The sequence below is a fragment of the Parasteatoda tepidariorum genome, chromosome 5 (assembly GCF_043381705.1).
Source record: "Parasteatoda tepidariorum isolate YZ-2023 chromosome 5, CAS_Ptep_4.0, whole genome shotgun sequence".
In the NCBI taxonomy this organism is placed as follows: Eukaryota; Metazoa; Arthropoda; class Arachnida; order Araneae; family Theridiidae; genus Parasteatoda; species Parasteatoda tepidariorum.
The window spans coordinates 20,821,927-20,840,320 of NC_092208.1; the positions used below are offsets into that span (position 1 = coordinate 20,821,927).

General features: G+C 29.5%; 1 protein-coding gene across 1 annotated transcript; it reads left to right on the forward strand.

Annotated features, from left to right (window-relative positions):
* Positions 1-332: 332 nt before the first annotated feature.
* LOC110283595 (protein FAM200A-like) lies at positions 333-1,694 on the forward strand. The gene is made up of 2 exons (XM_021148998.3): positions 333-605; positions 1,584-1,694. Exons 1-2 carry the CDS (start codon positions 333-335, stop codon positions 1,692-1,694), a joined length of 384 nt encoding a protein of 127 aa, XP_021004657.3.
* The last annotated feature ends 16,700 nt before the right edge of the window (positions 1,695-18,394 follow it).

Below are 18,394 nucleotides of genomic sequence, written 5' to 3' on the forward strand. Positions count from 1 at the left end.
TTCCTGCGTCAGACGGTAGGCTCAGCGTGGACCCCCGGACGCTTTAAAATCTCGCTAAACAATGCAGTTGTTCGCATCTGACGAATAGACGAAATGAGTGAAGATATTGAAAAAAAAAATTTTTTGAAAAGCTGAAAACAAGAAAATTCTCAGTGCAAATGGATGAATCAACTATGATAGACAGTGTGGCAGTATTGATAGTTTTCGTAAGATATATTGATAAAGGGCATTTCGAAGGAATGTTGTTCTGTAAAAGACTAGAAAGCACCCTTACCTCCAAAGATATATATATAATAAGCTAAAAAAGCTACTTAGATGTCAATAATATACCAATGAAAAATATAACATCTTGTGCTGCAGGTGGTGTTTCTAATATGATGGGCAAGAAAAATGGTTGCTTAAAATTGATGAAAGATGAGAATCCAGAAAGGATTCTTGTGCATTGTGTTACTCATAGGGAAAACTTGGTAGCTAAAAACATCTCATCTGATCTAATCATAAAGTGTATCAATGCTATTAAAGCTAATGCCAAATGTGAGCGTCTCTTCAAGCTATTTTGTGAAGAACAAAATGCAGACCATGTGAGATTTTTACTTCACACTGAAGTAAGATGGCTCTCTAAAGGGAACTGCCTGAAAAGATTTATGGAACTGTTTGATACTCTTAGTGGTTTTTTAAGAGACAAACCTGAAATGAAGTATATATGTTAACAGTCGATGGTAAAGCATTTGTGAGTTATTTAGTCGATATCCTTGAAAAACTAAATATATTATATAAGCAACTTCAAGGAACAAATAGAACTCTTGTTGATGCAAAAGAGAAGACATTTGGTTTCATTACCCTTATTGTATTATGTCAGAAATATGTTAACAACAAAAACTTCGAACAGTTACATTGGCTCCAAAAATGTGACGTAAATGATACCGCTTTACTTGTTATTGTCGATCATCTGAAAATTCTATCGACTGATTTAAAAGAAAGATTTTCTGATTTAAAATAAATGGATTGTCCAACACGTATGATGCAGCCAATGTTATTGGATTTGTCTGATGTATCAAATATGCAGTATCAAGAAGAACACGCGGAAATGCTAAAATGATGAGTCAGTTAAAACTTTATTTAATATAAAAGGAGTGATGGCATGGCTTTGCGAGGAAACAGAAATCAAATACCCAAATTCAATCAAATGTGCAAGAAAGCTATTGTTACCGCTTCCATCTTCATATTTAGCTGAATGTGGATTTAGTGCTGTAAATGATTTTACTGGTAAAAAAAAGAAATCGTCTGGATGTAACACAGCGGGGAGACTTGAGACTGAAGCTAACCAAATTAGAACCTAACATAAAATCTCTGTTTAGCAAGCGCAAGGATCTCACTAAATTAAAATATTAAATTATTATAGAAGAATCTTTATTAAAATTATTTCGAATTTGAATTTTAGTTTCTCATTATACGTTTTGGAAATTTGCTTACTGTGTTTCGTTAACAATTTCCTAGTGATTTCTTCCTAATATCTATCATTTAAGTTTCTTAAGTGAAAAATTCAATTTTTTAATATTAAAAATTATGTATATGTTACATAGGGAGACATAAGAATTTTAGAAAGGCTAAGGTGGGGCATGGCACCAAAAAGGTTGGGAAACACTGGCGTAGAGTATGGAGATTTGCAAACATTATCTGATTCTTTGAAGTAATAAGGGTCCTCAATTCGACTATTGCTTGACATTTTGTTATTTTTATTTTATTTTCGAAAAAAATTCATATCTAGGTACTATTCTAGGTCATTAATTTTTTTCTCAATTTGAGCAAAGGGCATAGTGATGAATTATGAAAAAATAATAATATACATTTCGTTTAAAATTCAGCGTGTTGAAAAGAGATCCTCAATTATAAAATACATACATAATCAATTATACTCAATTATGAATACAATACTTCAATTATAAATACAATACATCAGTTATAATACATCATAAAGACGAATGTCCAAACATTTTGTACTGGATTCCTGGGTGCTTAATAATAACGTTTCATTGCCCACTGTCACATTATTGTCGTTAACAACAATGCTCACAGATAACTGAAGCTAAAATGTGATTAGAATTTTGATATGTAACATTTATGATTTCTGAACAAAGTTTTTGCTATATCATAATATTCTATGAAATATTAGCTGCGTGATTACGTGGATTCAGTGCATACGTTTATTAGAGTTTCAAATTTAAATGTGCTGCTGAATTCCAACTGCTAGAAATAGGAAGCCAAAATACTACATTAACTTATATCTTAACATTTATAATTTCTGATTATTGCATAAAATTATTAGGTGATATTTGCGGTATTATACCACAACTATATTTAATTATTTTTATGTGGTTAAAGTAGGATTTCCTAATTTCAAGCGCGCCAGTCCTTTTTATTTGTACTTAATAATTTGCTGCATGGATTAATCAGTAGATATTAAAATTTCTTATTTAAAATTAGGAAGTATTTTGTGCACAAACAGCAATAAAACGTTTATGTTACTTCATTATTTTTTCAGGAGACATAATTTTAAACGTATATAAGTATTTATTGGCTTAAAAAATAAATTGAAATAAAGTGCTTTGTAAGCAAGAATTAAGTATTTATACTCATTTTAAGTATGTATACTTATTTTAAGTATTTTTACTCATTTATTCGAGGAGAATAAGTTGCAGTTATCATATATCAGCATTTCTCTTTGATATTGTAGATATGTTTCCGTAACTATTACTTTAAAATTTATTTCACGTAATAAGACAGAAAGAAAAAAATGCATATATCATAATTTAACTTTAAATTTGCAGACGGAAAATTCTTTATAGCTTTCAGCACAGTGAAACCTTTTTCTCTGTATAGTTTAATCAAAAATAATGAAAATTTCTCAAAAAATGCATTGTTCTTGGTAAGGATTTAAGCATTTCTTCTATAAATATTAATCTTCCTTTGAAATTATATTACTGCAACAGGATGTTTTCCAATTTGCAGTTTCTATATTTTTAAGGTAAAATAAAGGAAATAATATTTTTATGAATGCTGACTGAAAAATATTTATAATTTGAATTTCACAAAAATTGAAGATATTACTATCTTTAACTGTTTACTAATGCAAATTTCGTTTAAAGCGCTTAGAATGTCTGTTAACTAAATTAAATAAAGCTGTTTTTCGAAGACTGCATCTTAATTCGGAATGATGCAATTTTTGTAAATAATATGCTATTTTTATAACTGCTGTGAATTTTCAATTGTTACTCTTAACTGTTCGGTCAAGTTTAGCCTATCTAACGCCAGCACTGTCTACGTTTACTTTCTAAATGGCACAAAATGTCAAATTGGAATAAGGCCATAGTTTTTTGAAAATGAAAAGCTATTGTGGTTTAATTTTTTAATAAATAAAAATTTGCTACAATGCTGTGTTAGCTGGACTTATTAAAATTTGCAGAAACTGAGATTACGAATTTTGATAATTTTCAGCAATTTTAAGTTATATCTCTGTTCTAATGCCCAGACAATTCTTCACGGAAAGAATATTTATACAGTATGAAGTCATCGCATTGCTTAAAGTGCAAGGCATTTAAACTAATACTTTTTTTTGTTTTCCTTTGCAACAGACCTACGAAAAACGTAGTTAAGATGTTATGATTATTCGGAATATACATAGAATAAAAACCAGATATGAAAAAAGTGCGTTTTTCTAACAAATGTTTCATATACCGTTGGGAATTTTGGAACGCAATACATAGTTGAATTTTTCAATTGTTTTAAAAACCCTGTTAAGTTGAATTATATTATCTCTATAATTTCATAATTAACTATATGTAACGCATTAGCTATATATAATTTCATAACTCTGAAACTTGAATACACAATACTGCAAGGAGAAAAAATTCTGATAAAAATTACCGCATTCTATGGTAATGGTATTTCTGGTACAAAAGAACACAATACTGGTTAATAAAACCAAAATGTACGGTATTTAAATCTTTCAGTTGGTAATTATTCCGTTCATATAGCAACGGTTTACCAGAAATTCTGGTTTTGAAAATTATAGTTCTTATTAACACGCATTTATAAAAACTGCAAAGCGGAAAAGTAAATTTAATCGAATAAATGGTCTGCCATGCTGTTAAGTATCATAATAAAATTACCAATTATATTTATTCGTTAGTTTTATCAAAATAATTTCCAATTAATTCGATTAAAATTACGTAGCTTCTCAGTGTTCCCAAGAAGCCAGTAGTATAATAAATTTCACCATACTTGGTAGTTTTGACCATATATTTTCTCAGTGTTAAACACTAATTGGGGTAAGGTTTTCATTATTTGAACTGGAGTTGTAGCTAATTTGAATGGTATTTAGATATCGTTTTTGTTTAACATAAACAACATAAAATAAAAAGAGTCATTTTTTTAACAAATGCTTCATAGACTGTTAAACATTTTGAAAATGTGTCAATCATAATAAAACTGAATTTTTTAGTAGCCATTAATACACTGAAAGTTGCTCCAAATTATTGTAATTATTGTAACTCTATAACTTGATTACGCAATACTGTGGTTAAACTTTAACGGACATATCGCTCAGTTAATATGAACCGTATTCCAGTGATAAATAAATTAATCTGGTTCATTGTTAAGCCAATCTTCTTAAGGATGTGAATGAAGTCTTTTTCTTCTTAATTTTAATTACAAATAGATACAATTTAAGTTTTTTAAAAGAAAAAAAAATCATTGAATAGAATGATTTTTCATTAGAGATAAATGCCTTCCAGATGACAATCGTGAAAACATAACATTTAATAACACAGAGATTTTCCTTAAAAATGTAATATGCACCCTTTTTGTCAAATCTAAAAAGATTTTAAGCCATTAGATAAACTATTCCTTTCTCAACAAAACAGCCATTTTCCAGACTTGCGAAGGAATATATGAACCCATAGAATTTATCATTTTAACACCAAGCAAACACCATTGCTTCATCAGCCTATCTATTATGTCGCTCACCAAGTATTCCCCTTCCCAAGTTTAGTTCTTTTTTTAGTTTATTCCAACTTTCCAAACTCACACGCTAAGTGGAGAATAAGGTAATAATACTTCCAAACGATAGGGGATGGGGAGACAACAGCGTTTCTTTTGAACGACCTCCATCATTGCTTCGTTAGGGGTTACTTATTGGTAGACCGCTGATGGGAAATATGTAGTATTTTAGCGTTGAAGCTACTTTTTCTTTTCTTTAAGAAGAAAAAAAAGAAGGTGGAAAAATAAAGAAAAAGCTAAAAGCTGTGATGTAAATATAGGATACTACTGTTCTTCATAGTTGAGGTGGTGGGAGATATGTTCTTGTGTCATCTGATATGTTTTTAGAAGAGGGGATCTTTGGTTTTCCGAAAAAGAAGCAATTTTAAACCATCCTCGTATTTCGTCGTTGTTACAAAATGCTTTAATGAGACAAAAGAAGAATAGTTTGTCATACTAGGAATTCTTTTCTTTACTAAACGGTGACATTCCTTTAAGACTCCTGTCTATAGTTTAATAGTTCATCTACTGTAGAATGTGTGCTTGTATTTATATATATATATATATATATATATATATATATATATATATATCCACTCAAGATAACAACTTTATTGATTAAAGTTTTTATTTTGATCATATTTGATTATTTTGATCACAAATCATAATCAATTTGCTATTTAATGTGTAGCATAGTAAATGTAATTGTAAAGAATAAATTTTACAAAAAAAGTAAAAAAAAAAACTTTTTAAAATAAAAAAAACTAAAATATATTTTNGCATAGTAAATGTAATTGTAAAGAATAAATTTTACAAAAAAAGTAAAAAAAAAACTTTTTTAAAATAAAAAAAACTAAAATATATTTTCTTAAATTGAAATCTATAACAGGTAACATTCAGCAATTTTTTTAAATGATTTCTATAATGTGATGATGAACAATCCTTCATGCGTTATAAATGGGATGATGAACATATGATGATGATAATGAACATGACCATAATGGGATGATGAACATGCGTTATAAATGGGATGATGACATGTGTATCAGTCTCAACCGTATCAATTTTTTTTTACTTTCAATCCTATAATAAAATTGAAAAGGTACAGTACTCTAGACTGATACTGAAATTTATAATAAAACAGATAATATAAAAACCAATTTTCTAGGAAGCTATTTAATCCACATACGTAAATCAGAGCATATTATTATGTTCTTGTTCGATGGCGCTTATATCCAAAATACTAATTCGAATTATTGTCTGAAATAAAAAGCCTACACTGCTTACTTATTCTCCGCTCTTTTTAAATGATTTATGCAAAAAGTGTTAATTTTAGGTTTAAAACTATTATCCAATGATAAAACTGTTTCTATTATCCCAAATTATCAGATAGTCCTCATTTCATAATCATTTTTTATAAAGTTTGTCTCATTTTAAAGAGTAACGACACACTATTGCATTTAAAGCATGAAAAAGTGCTACTCACATAGTACCTAAAAACTAATGAAAAGAACTTAGAAAGCAAGTTTACAGGAATCTGAAAAATTTTATATGCTCTAAAATATTCTCCCCTTGTAACCGTAATCTTTGTATGCTATGAGCCTTATTTAAGCTTTTAACTGATTTTTTTTTCTAATTTGTAAACTGTATCAAAATGACCATTTATTTGTATTTTTTTAGAAAAAAATAATATTTAAAGAATTCCCTATCAAAAAGAGAGCAATAAACGAGAACTATGTTAAATGCACTTTTTACTATCAGTTTATTTTAAATCCTTGCTGTAATTAAATGTGCTATGCTTGCTAACAAAAATTTAATATAACAGTAACCAGTTTTAATAGTCCAACAGTTTTAACTGGTAACAGTTTTTCTAGAATGTGTGGCCTCATCTTTAATAAAAAAAATTTTAATGTAAAGGGATAAAACAATTTTATTCCAGAGACCAATGCTTAATGTGTGCACCGTTAGAATTTTCATTCTAAAATTACCTGCGACAGTCTTTCCATGCAATTAACCGTAATGTTTACTGTAAAGAACATTCTTTGCCTTTAAGGTTGTGAATCCGTATACAACAAGTATGGTAAAAATAACCATGACTGCAAAACTATACAGTTTTTTTTAACTATTTGCAATATTCATGGTTCAAAAACCATCAAGATGTAATTTAACTCGACATCGGAGATAATTTATCGAATTAAAGTGCTGCCATCTATGAGAGAATGAGAGTATCATATTCGAACAGCCCAGAATCACAAATTGGGGAGCGCAGAACAGTAGAAACTCTTCATGTGTTGAAGGGAGTGAAAGAAATATTGTGGCGTCAACACAGTTGGTCATGAGATTGATAGATTAGCCCACTCCGCTATTATATCACCTTACAGTGATTTCGCAGTAAATATTACTGTAAAAATTGCTGGTTATCAAATTTTTTGTTCCGCAGAACTTTACGGTAAAAATTAATTTTCTAGTAAATTGTCCTGGCATCCTAATTTCCGGTACTTTTTAACGTAATTTGTTCCGGAGTTCTTTACAGTGCAGTTTTATTAAGATAATACATTAGTCATACATTCTAAATTAATAATAATTTGAAATCTGTTTTAAATTTACAATATTTTATAGGCCACAATATATTATATTTCCGAGTTTAATAATTGGTTTTTGATATATTATTAGAATAAAATGTGTTAAAAAAATAAAATTATGTGTTACATTATAGTTGAATAAACAAAATAAATCTTCTTTTTCGTTTATATTTCAAAAATTTAGGTTATTTTATTCCAGTACTTCAAAAGTATACGAGAGGGTCTCGACTTTATGCAAGAACTCCCTTTCGAATCTGATTTGAATATTCGAAGTCATTTTTCTTTTTCGGCAGTTTGAAATGGTCAGAACTTTTTGCATGTCATCTACAGTCCAGTCAGGAATATTTTCTTCATTTTTTTTCCTACAACTGAAAACCACATCTATATCTAGTTCACTTCCTTTAAGCACTGTCCTCTAAAATTCTAAAAGATTTTCTTTAAGAAAATGGAAATGATATCTTTGAAAACGCAAGATCTTAACTTTACTTTGATAATATTTTATATCTGATACAGTTTTTAAATCTGAATGCTTAAAATGCTCATTAAATATTTAAAGATTAATTCAGAAACTAGTTATTTAATATCATTGATGATCATTAAATTGGAATATAAAATAAATTGGTTTTTAAATGAATTAAAAAAATAATTTATAATTTTTAAGCTACCTTAATCTGGGAAAAGGGAATCATGTTTTTAAATAATGTTTAAGATTCATAAGTATAAGTCAGTGATTCAATAACATCCGCGTTACTATGACGAGCATTCAGATTTTTCTTTAATTAAATCTTGCAAGATATTATTTTAAATACAATTCATACATATTTTATTAGCTCTTATAACACATAATTATTTTTAGACTTCTTTAATTTTAAAAACATGCAAATAATTTTAAAATTGTAAAAATTCTGCTATTTCATCTAGAGGGTTTTTGCGAGATTTTATTAATATGAGGTAAAAAGGCAGAAAGTTAACGTGTAAATTATCTGATCTGAATTCTGCTATACTTCTATTTCATGGAAAAAAATCTTTTCTTTTCACAAGAATTGTAAAGTAAGATAAGATATGCAAATGATTAGAGGTAAAAAGTGATTGCGCATGCGTGGAACGAGAACCATCTTCTCATCAGCCTCTTGTTCCCTGTAAAAAAAGTACTTTAAAGAACAGTTGAAATCAGTTTTTCATCTTCTGTCAGCAGCAAACGTTTAATTATTGTTAAATATGCCTTGTCATAAGCGGGGAGCGACATATCAGCAATTGACGGAGTTTGTCTAAGCCCTCATCATTGATATGCGGGAAAGTGGATTTTTGTATCAAGAAACTGTAGCCCGCACGCTGTGCAATGTGACAACAACGATGCGTGTTTTAAAAAAATGAACACAAGAGAAACAAGGCGAAAACGTGGCTGTAAGGCAAGCAATAGCACAACGGGTCGAGAGAACAGACACCTTATCTGGATGGCTGTGACAGACCATACAGTGTTCTCTTGTATGTGAGAACACCACCTCAAGTCCTGCATACTGCCTCATCGTGGCGGGGTGGTGCCACTGGGCGGAATGGGCGAAGTACGTCGGGAGTTTAATCTCCTGGTACGGCCACCCTAGGCGTGAAGACCATTCCACTATGCCCAGCTAAAGTATGCAGGTGAAGGAGCTGAGTCTGCCTTTTGCGGTCTTCATTGATCACAGAAGCTGCACTTCTTCCACATCTATGACTTCGGAAAACGATCCACTTTTTGTTACAGACTTACTCAGAGTCTCTGGAGTCATGGACTTGGTTTAGCTCCGCTAACCGTGTGGGCCAGCAACAACAACAACAACATGTTAGAACAACGTTGGCGCATGACTACAGGTGTTATATTGTCTAGCTCTACCGCTTGTTGCCGTCTGCTGCAGAACCAACTGTGTACAAGGATTCATCCACGCAGGATCACACACAGTATGTGGCACACAGTGAGGCTGAGCTTTGACGTCATGCTGAAACCATATGTAATGACATTCCCAAAGATTACATTCAGAACCTGTGTGATTCAAGGCCATGACGTGTACAGTCACTCGTGGGCTAAGCATTGATTTTCAAAGTTCTTTTTTATTTTCTGCGTTGTAAACTCGGTTGCTTTTTTGTTCCAAAATCAGTAATATGTGGAATAGGGCCGGGATAGCCTGGTTGGTAGGGCACGGACTCAAGACCAAGAATTCGTGGGTTCGATCCCAGACGGCCAAAGACTCGCCTCATGAAGTAAATGGTGATTGATGCACTTTAAATCTGTCAAGTCGCAAAGTCCTCCATGATCCAAACCTCTGGGGGTACTGATGCAGGAGTTTCCTTGTCTTCCGGCTTGGTTCAAAATTACTAGGCTACCGAGTTGAACATTAGTAGTCGTAAACCCAAAATTTGGGTTGATTGTTCAACGACGGATATAATATGTGGAATAAATTTCATCAATTTCTGAAAACTCCTTCATAGTGTGACATTTTTCACAATAATAATCTACAATCTACTTGATGTATATAATCTACTTCACATAAGTGTATATAAGACTACCTCTCAGGAAAAGATAATATCATAATATATATTTACTTATTAAATAATATATATATAATATAAAAGGATTTAATTTTCAAGCCTGAATCCGTTAAAGATATATTAAAAGTAACATAAGCTGAACTGTAAGTCTACTTAACCCTTTATTAATTAGGTATCTAAAAGAGAATAAAAATAAAAATATCAGTACAATCATAAAAGTTTCAATGACAGTTTGAAAAAGAGATTATCACTTCATTATTTTTCGTCATGGGAATTATTATAAAAACTTACTTGGGGATTATGCATCCGTTGTTTCCGGCTTGTTTCCTATCATCCAATTTCCTTCGACATATAATTTTTCTTAGAAATACCAGATTTTTCATGCGATATAGATAGATGGAACTATATTTGCCTTTCTTTTAATCACTTGTATTTGTTCATGCTCCGTGACTTGAACTCCGAATTGCTTGTTATACTAATATACTCTCAGATATGTTTCGTTATTATGTATCTTTATTATGTTCATCGAATCCTTAAAGCAATATAGGAGTCTTTCATAGCAGATTTGTAATGTAGTAATTATTCTGTGCATCAGTTTGGGAGGATTACTGAGAAAATTGATATAACAGCATTTAAAGATTATAAAAATGATAAAACATGCAATAAATATTAGTAAGACTGCTTATTAAAGCTGCGTCTAAAACAGATAAAAATTTTATCATTCTAATAAAAAAAGAATTTTCTCGGAATATTTGCAAACAGTTTTGTAAGAATTTAATATTATTAGTTTATTTTTACCTCTTTTATCACAGATTAAGTAATATTTTAATGATGATTTGAATTATTTACTCTGGCATTAGCTTTTGTAACTTCTTCGACTTTTATGGTGACCCAACATGAAAAAAATTAAATTATTTTCAGTTAATTGTAATGTATTGTAATGTCTTTCTTATGTATTCTTTATCAGGTTTTGTGAAACTCTAAGACTTCTTAATGTAAAAACTAAAAAAAAGTTTTCAAAAGAACGATCCCTGATATTTTTAAGTTTTAGAAATATTTCGAGATTATATTCTTGATTTTACAAATAAAATAAAGTTTATATTATTAAAGCGTAACAATTAAGACTATCTGTTTTATTGATCGGAAATAAGTTCAAAAAGTTATAAGAGTTTTAAAGATTTCATGTATAAAAAATGCAAGTTTCGTATTTTTATCTGTCGTAGGGAAACACTAAAACCGGTAATTTGTGAAAACCTTAACTGTCTTAGCAAAAAGATCATTAAAATTCGATTTTTCAAGAACTGCTCGACCGATTTTGCTCAAATTTCGTATTTTAAAACATAAAAAAATTTTTCTTTAAAATATTGTAAAAAACTGTATATTTCATTCTTCAAAATTTTTCTACTATTACTCAATAAAATAATAAAAAATAATACATATTTACTAAAATATATTTTTTTTCTTGGAATTCTCTTTGGATAAATGAAATTTATAATTATGCGCAAGAATTTTTCAATTCACTAAAAATATTCTTGAAATATAGAAAATTCGCAAAACGTAACACTAACATTAGGTTGTAAAAATTATAGGCCGCTATCCTGTCTAAACCACTGTGACCATATTTTCCATATTGTAACTACCCCCTATATTTCGGGGATCAGCCCCTATATTTTGGAGATCAGAAGTTCAAATTCGCCGAAAAAAAGGTATATTTATTAGAAAAAGTACGTTTTTATGTCTGATTTCGTAACTTAAAATAACCTTTGATTTAATTAATTAGCATCTTTTAGTTAACCCATTCAAACCATTGAGTCCTAGAAGGTGAAGATCTGATACCCTTATATCAAAAATTATTCAGGATGATCCGTTTATTTCTTGTGCTCTGTACTAAAATGTTAAATTAATGGAATAAACGTATTTCTTCATTTAGAGAAATCACAAGAAATCGCCAAGCTATTATTGACGCCATTGATGCTTAATTAATGTTGATAATATGTGTTAATTGAAAAAAAATAAAATAACCCATTTTTAAAATGTATTATCTGGGGAAAAAGTTATTAAGTGTTTTAGGGAGCCGTTAGAAACTTTCGTATTATTATTGACAACAATGCTTTATTAATACAGGCAATCTGTATTATTTGAAATAAAAAATCCATGGTTTGTACTAAAAAGCAAAATTAAAGAGACTTATTCCTATACGGGGAGCGCCTGGAAAAGCGCCGAACGTCGCTTAATTGATTTAGTAATGTGTACTACAAGTGTTATATGAACTGGGGAAGTTTTAATATGAAATCTAGAATAGATATTCCGTACTCTCAGAAAAATTTTTTTAGAGTGGTAGCGAAGATGGCGTATTAATATTTAAACCAACTAGAATTAAAAGACCAACTTTTTGTCCATCAATCCGTTTTAATTTTTTAAACAGTATATTAAAAATTAGTTAAAAAATTATCTTGGTTTAAAGTCCGTATCAAGTTCTTTAAAGAATTCTACTTGCTTTTAGCATTTTAGTTTCAGTTTACTGATACAGATTTCACAAAAAAACATTTATGTTGAAGGGTTATATAATAAGTATCTAATATACTATTATGGGTATAAAATATTATATTGAAAGACTTGACTATCTTAAAACTGTTCCTAAACTGAGTTTAATTACCAATACTGTGGAAATAAGTATTTAACGGTTTTCTTAAGGAATATCTACCGAAGAAAACTGCTTGATATTGGTAAATATTGACCATCATGATTTGACCAAGAGCAATAGCATCATGCCAAGAGATGCTGATTTCAGTTAATCTCCATTCTGATGGGTTAAACTAAAAAAGTGAGTTTTGCTTAGTTTAATAACGTAAAGCCACCAAGACGCGCAGCAAATATTAATAAATAAAAAATCTAAAACATATTTGCTTTAATAAATGTGTCGGTATATGGCTTTAAGTCCCGTGCATGATTTCTTAGTGTTGTTAAGTACTGATGTATTGATAATTTTCTTTCTATTTTATTCTCATCTACGAAGAACGGATATTCAAATAATCATTAATAATATTTAATAAATTTGATACGTTTTGATAGATTATTGAATTCAACTGACTTACTTGGTAAATATTAATAATTACCGGATATTCTTAATATTAAGCAAGAAATTATAACGACCATAACATCTAAACAATATTAATTCATTTTTTCACAGAAACACTTAAGAGATTTGATGAAATCCACGACTTTTATCATCTCCTGAGACCTATCTATCATGTTCTGGGCTAGGCATATCTAGACCAGTAATACAAAGTTGCTTGTTTGGTATTTTTTTAAAACTAATTCAGTCAAATCAAAAGTAACTCGATAAACCTATTGGTTATAAATTAAAAGATGTTTTATAATTAAAAAGTAGAAGCTAAAGATTTATAGTTTCAGTGTCTCAAACTCTCTTTACTTTGAAACATACTGACTTATAAACATATTGACAATTCATCAAACTTCTTCAAAACATATTGGCAATTTTTTGTATTCATATAGACTTTTTTATGGTCTCCTTCTCTCCAGCGTAAAGCAACACATAAAATCAATTGCACATCTCTTGCCCATATAGTATTATTTGGTGCGTACGTAGTTGTAGGTACAAACATGTAACTTTTATACGTAAAAATTTATATATCTTTTAAAATACTAGGCATATTGACTTGATTTAAGTGCCATTCGGTTACTCATAAAAATACATTTGATAATATACCTCACTTGTCTATATAGCAACATTTCGTTTTCTCCATCCGACTTCTCACTCTTGCAAAATCAAAAAGGCAAGCTCATCTCAAGGAAAGAGGCTAAATTCGATTTCTATATTTTACCCATAATTTTATATTTGCTTTGTTTTCCATATATTATTTCTGAGAGGGCCGAGATAGCCTGGTTGATAGGGCACTGGGCTCATGTACTCGATCCCCGTCGGCCGAAAACTACCTGTGTAGTAAATGGTGACTGGTGCACGTTAAATCTCTCGAGTCACAAAGTCCTCCACATTCCAATAAATAATCATACCTCTGAGAGTACTCATCTAAGAATTTCCTTGTCTTCCGGATTGTTTCAAAACTACAAGGCTACGGAGTTGATCGTTAGTTGTCGTAAACTCGAAATTGGGTTGGCTGTTCAACGACGGTTACAAAATAAAAATAAAATATTATTTCCGTAAGCTATTACTTAAGTAATGGTCTAAATGGAAAAATTACCTCTCACAGTATAACCATTGCTATATACTTGCATAGCTGTTCACTATATAGTCGTAATTTTCACTTTAGAAAAATAATATGCTTCGTTTATTTCTTATCTAAAACTACAAAACTCTAATGAAAAATTTCGCAATTTAGGAAGTATTTATGAATTTGAAATTATTATGCGAGTTGATAAGAGCTTTTGAACAGTTCAAATAAACTATTTCAAAGAAAAATACTTCAAATAAAATAAAAACGATAAAAATTAAAGCTGGGATTTGAAAACAAATTAAGAGTAAAATTTGAATTTTCTGATTTTTTTGCGGAAACTCAAAGTTTGAACAACTCTTTTGCTCTTTAATTAGGACTGAATGTATTTTAAACAATATTTAAATGGTTTATTTATAATTCTGGTTTTCAAGTAGAAATTTACTTGAATTAGATCTGATTACACTCTAAAAGAAGAAATACAAACAAAACACGCTTATGATATTATAAAATAGTAATAAAAAGATTAGTTAAATTAACTCGAGTAGTTTCCATTGTAAGAGAGACTTTTTTATAACATTAATAAATATTAAACAAACCACTTTTAGTAATAGTTAAACTCAGAATATTCAGCATTCTTGTTAAAAAAAAGGAATCTATCCATATTTTAACTAGTTTAAATCCTTGAAATATTTTCCACTATAAATATTAAATTTATTTACTTTTTAAGAAAGATTTCAAACACAAACAATAAAATATTAAATGACTTTTAATTTATGAAAAGTAAAGGAATGAATCTAATTTATATGATTTACGTAAAAGGCAATATTTTAACATGGTAGTAGGAGCTTTCTACGATTCAATTTATATTTAATACTAGACTTAGAACACTATCGCAATTGGAACATGTATTTCTCCCAAACATTAATAATTTTGACAGTGCAAGTGCGAAGTGATTTATCATTGAACCTAATTGTCTAACTACTGAAGGCTAGTAGTTAATTATTATGAGCAATACTCTATGATTGCATGTGATCTTAACCTAAAATTGCTCAATTTCCATATGTTCAAGCTTTCATAATAGTTTATAATCTGGAAATAGGATTGCAATTATGATTATGAAATTAACGTTTATATAATTCGGAATTTTATAAATATAAAAACAATTTTAAAGGACAATCCTTTCCCCTATTTCCCTCCCTAATTTTAGAGAAAATAAGTATACTTACATACTAAATAATATACTCACATAAAAAAAAATATTGTCTCACACTAAATAATATACTCACATGCACTTAATAATATACTCACATGAAATACTCAAGGATTTATTGTGATCTTAGCCTAAAATTTCACAATTTCCATACGTTCAAGCTTTCATAATGGTTAATAATTTATAAATGTAGCTGCAATTATGTTCGTGAAATTAACGTTTACACGAATTAGAATCATATAAAAACTAAACTAAACTCAGCGGCGCTACAGACCTAGAGGGCCAAGGCTTACGGTGCCCATCTCAGTTTTCATGGGGTGCAGAATACCTTGGCTCCGGTACCTTGGGCTCCGGGGTGCAGAAGCAAATGTTCCGGTCAGGTGGTCAGCCGAACGCGGAACCCCCAGTGTTTAGTTCCCAAGCATGCTTGGTACTAATTTATCGACCCACTGAAGGGATGAAAGGCTAAGTCAACCCTGCCCGACCCGAACCAGGGACCTGTGGTACTGCAGCGCGAAGCGCTACCGTTCAGCAACCGGGCGTCACTTAGAATTATATAAAAGGATTTAAATAAAATGGATCAAAATTACAATCCTCTCCCCTATTATGTTACATAATTTTAGAGAAAATAAATTTTCCCTTCAAAATCTAAAATCAGTTAAAAGAAATATGAGTAAATAAAGGTTTTTTCTAGTTAGAATGATAACTTATGTTTATAGAAGAATGCACAGTGAGTAAAAATTAATAAATAAAACGTATTATCCTGAATAACTTTTCTTTGACTCAATCTTAATTTTTTTTATGGGGGTGATCTCAAATATGCTAATTAATTAGTCGGATGATATTTTAAGTAGCAAAAACCGTTCAAAAGTACTTTCTCTGAGTAAACAGACTTCTTTTCGACTGATTCGGCTTTCTGAACTCCAAAATATATGAGTAGCTGTAATCTGAGAAATATGATCCCAATTGTTTGGACAGGAGAGTGGTCCAAAGTATTGACCCTTTAACATTAATTTTTGTTTCTGCGTATTTCGTCATACCTCACGAAATTTTTAAGCGGATTAAAAATATTTTTTTACACGCAATTCGAAAATTAGTTTTTCGAAAGATTATATGCAAAAAATAACTTTTAGTAAGTATTTACTATTTCATTTAAAAAATAGTCAAAAAAATTTTGAATTGCAACGTACACATTTTTTTATGTAATTTTGAAAAATTTAACTTTGCATAGCGAAATACAAAATTTGAGTAAAATTAGTTAAATAGTTCCTGAGAAATCAAATTTTTAGAAATGCATTTTGCAAAAACAATTTTTTTTAAATTGAATAGATTGAGTCTTAGAACGTGAAGATCGAATAATTAAATCAAAAGTTATTCATTGTGGTCTGTTTTTTTAATTTATTTACTATACGAACACATTTTTCTCAGAAATTAAAAGCAAACTGCAAAAAGGAATCTAGCTAAAACTCTTTCTTTGAAGACTACTTCAAAAAAAAAATAGATTATGAAAAAATATATGTTTGACATATTGACTTTTTTAGTTAGTGATGGATAAAATAGAATTTTCTTTCAATCTAGGAGATAATATGATGAATATTTTACCGTACATAAATATTCTTTTGCCTTGTAATTTTACGCTTTTTCGATAGCTTCAGTAAAGTCACTTTCTTCTTTTTATACACCAACATAAATGATAATCTCTTAGAATAAGTAATACGTAGAAAACAACAATGAAAAGATTCAACAAATTTTATTACTAGTACTCTTAAATATAAAACTCATGTTGCCATAAAATAAACAATGATTAATTGTTTTCCATGTAATGGTTGTTAAAATATATATATATTTTTTTGACCTTTGATCTTTTTCTTTCCTGTGTCTAGACAATGTGAGAACTCAAGTTTTCAGTATTCAAGTAAGGTAAAAAAATAATAATCCTTTAACAGTATTGATTAATAAAATGAAATATCAGCACTTTATGTGATTGTTTACTGAATTATTGAGTATATTTTTCATTGTTTATAACTTTGTAGTTTTTTAAACATAAAAATATTTTTGTTTTTATTTCTCTAAATTCGTGAAAAATTTCATAAAGGATAGAGCAACAATTTGTAATTTATATAAATGTAAAATGTTTTTTAATTAAATCAAATCCATAGCAATATTTCATCTAAACAAACTAGCGTTACAGAAAGCATGTTTTATTACAATCAAAGTCTTAAAGTGGTATTTCAATCGTTTATTTTTATATGTTTTTGTTAGGTATAAAAGTATTATTATTTGGAATAGTTCTATATTTAACATTTCATCTTACTTAATGTACTTATAAAAAAGACTAGCTTAGTTTTCCATGATTAATAATTAGGTATTATGAAATATTTACCCCGAAATGCCCCAATTTAGGGCATAGGGGTAAATGTTTATTAAAATCAAGAAAAACAGAAAAGTACATAAAATACAAAAAGTAACATTACAGAGTAACATTATGTAAACATTACAGAGTCTGATGGCAACAGCAGTAAAATAATTAAAATGCTCCGAGAGTCCCGCCTTATAGTGCCGAAGCCGACGGGGCTTCCCTTATAGTGAGCCAAAGACACAAATGAAAAATTTTACAACACATCGCAGGAAAGTACAGTATGACATACAATGCATCATGTGCAGGCAGTACATAGGATTAAAACGAGTAATATTACGGAGTAAGTTGGGTCGCTAAACCAAAGCGATCATTAACATTGTGACAGGATATAAAGGACACAAAGTATAAACTGTTGATGTATTCAAGAACAGTAAAACATAAAGTGAACCATTAAAAAAAACGTGTACCTGAAGTGAACATAAGAAAA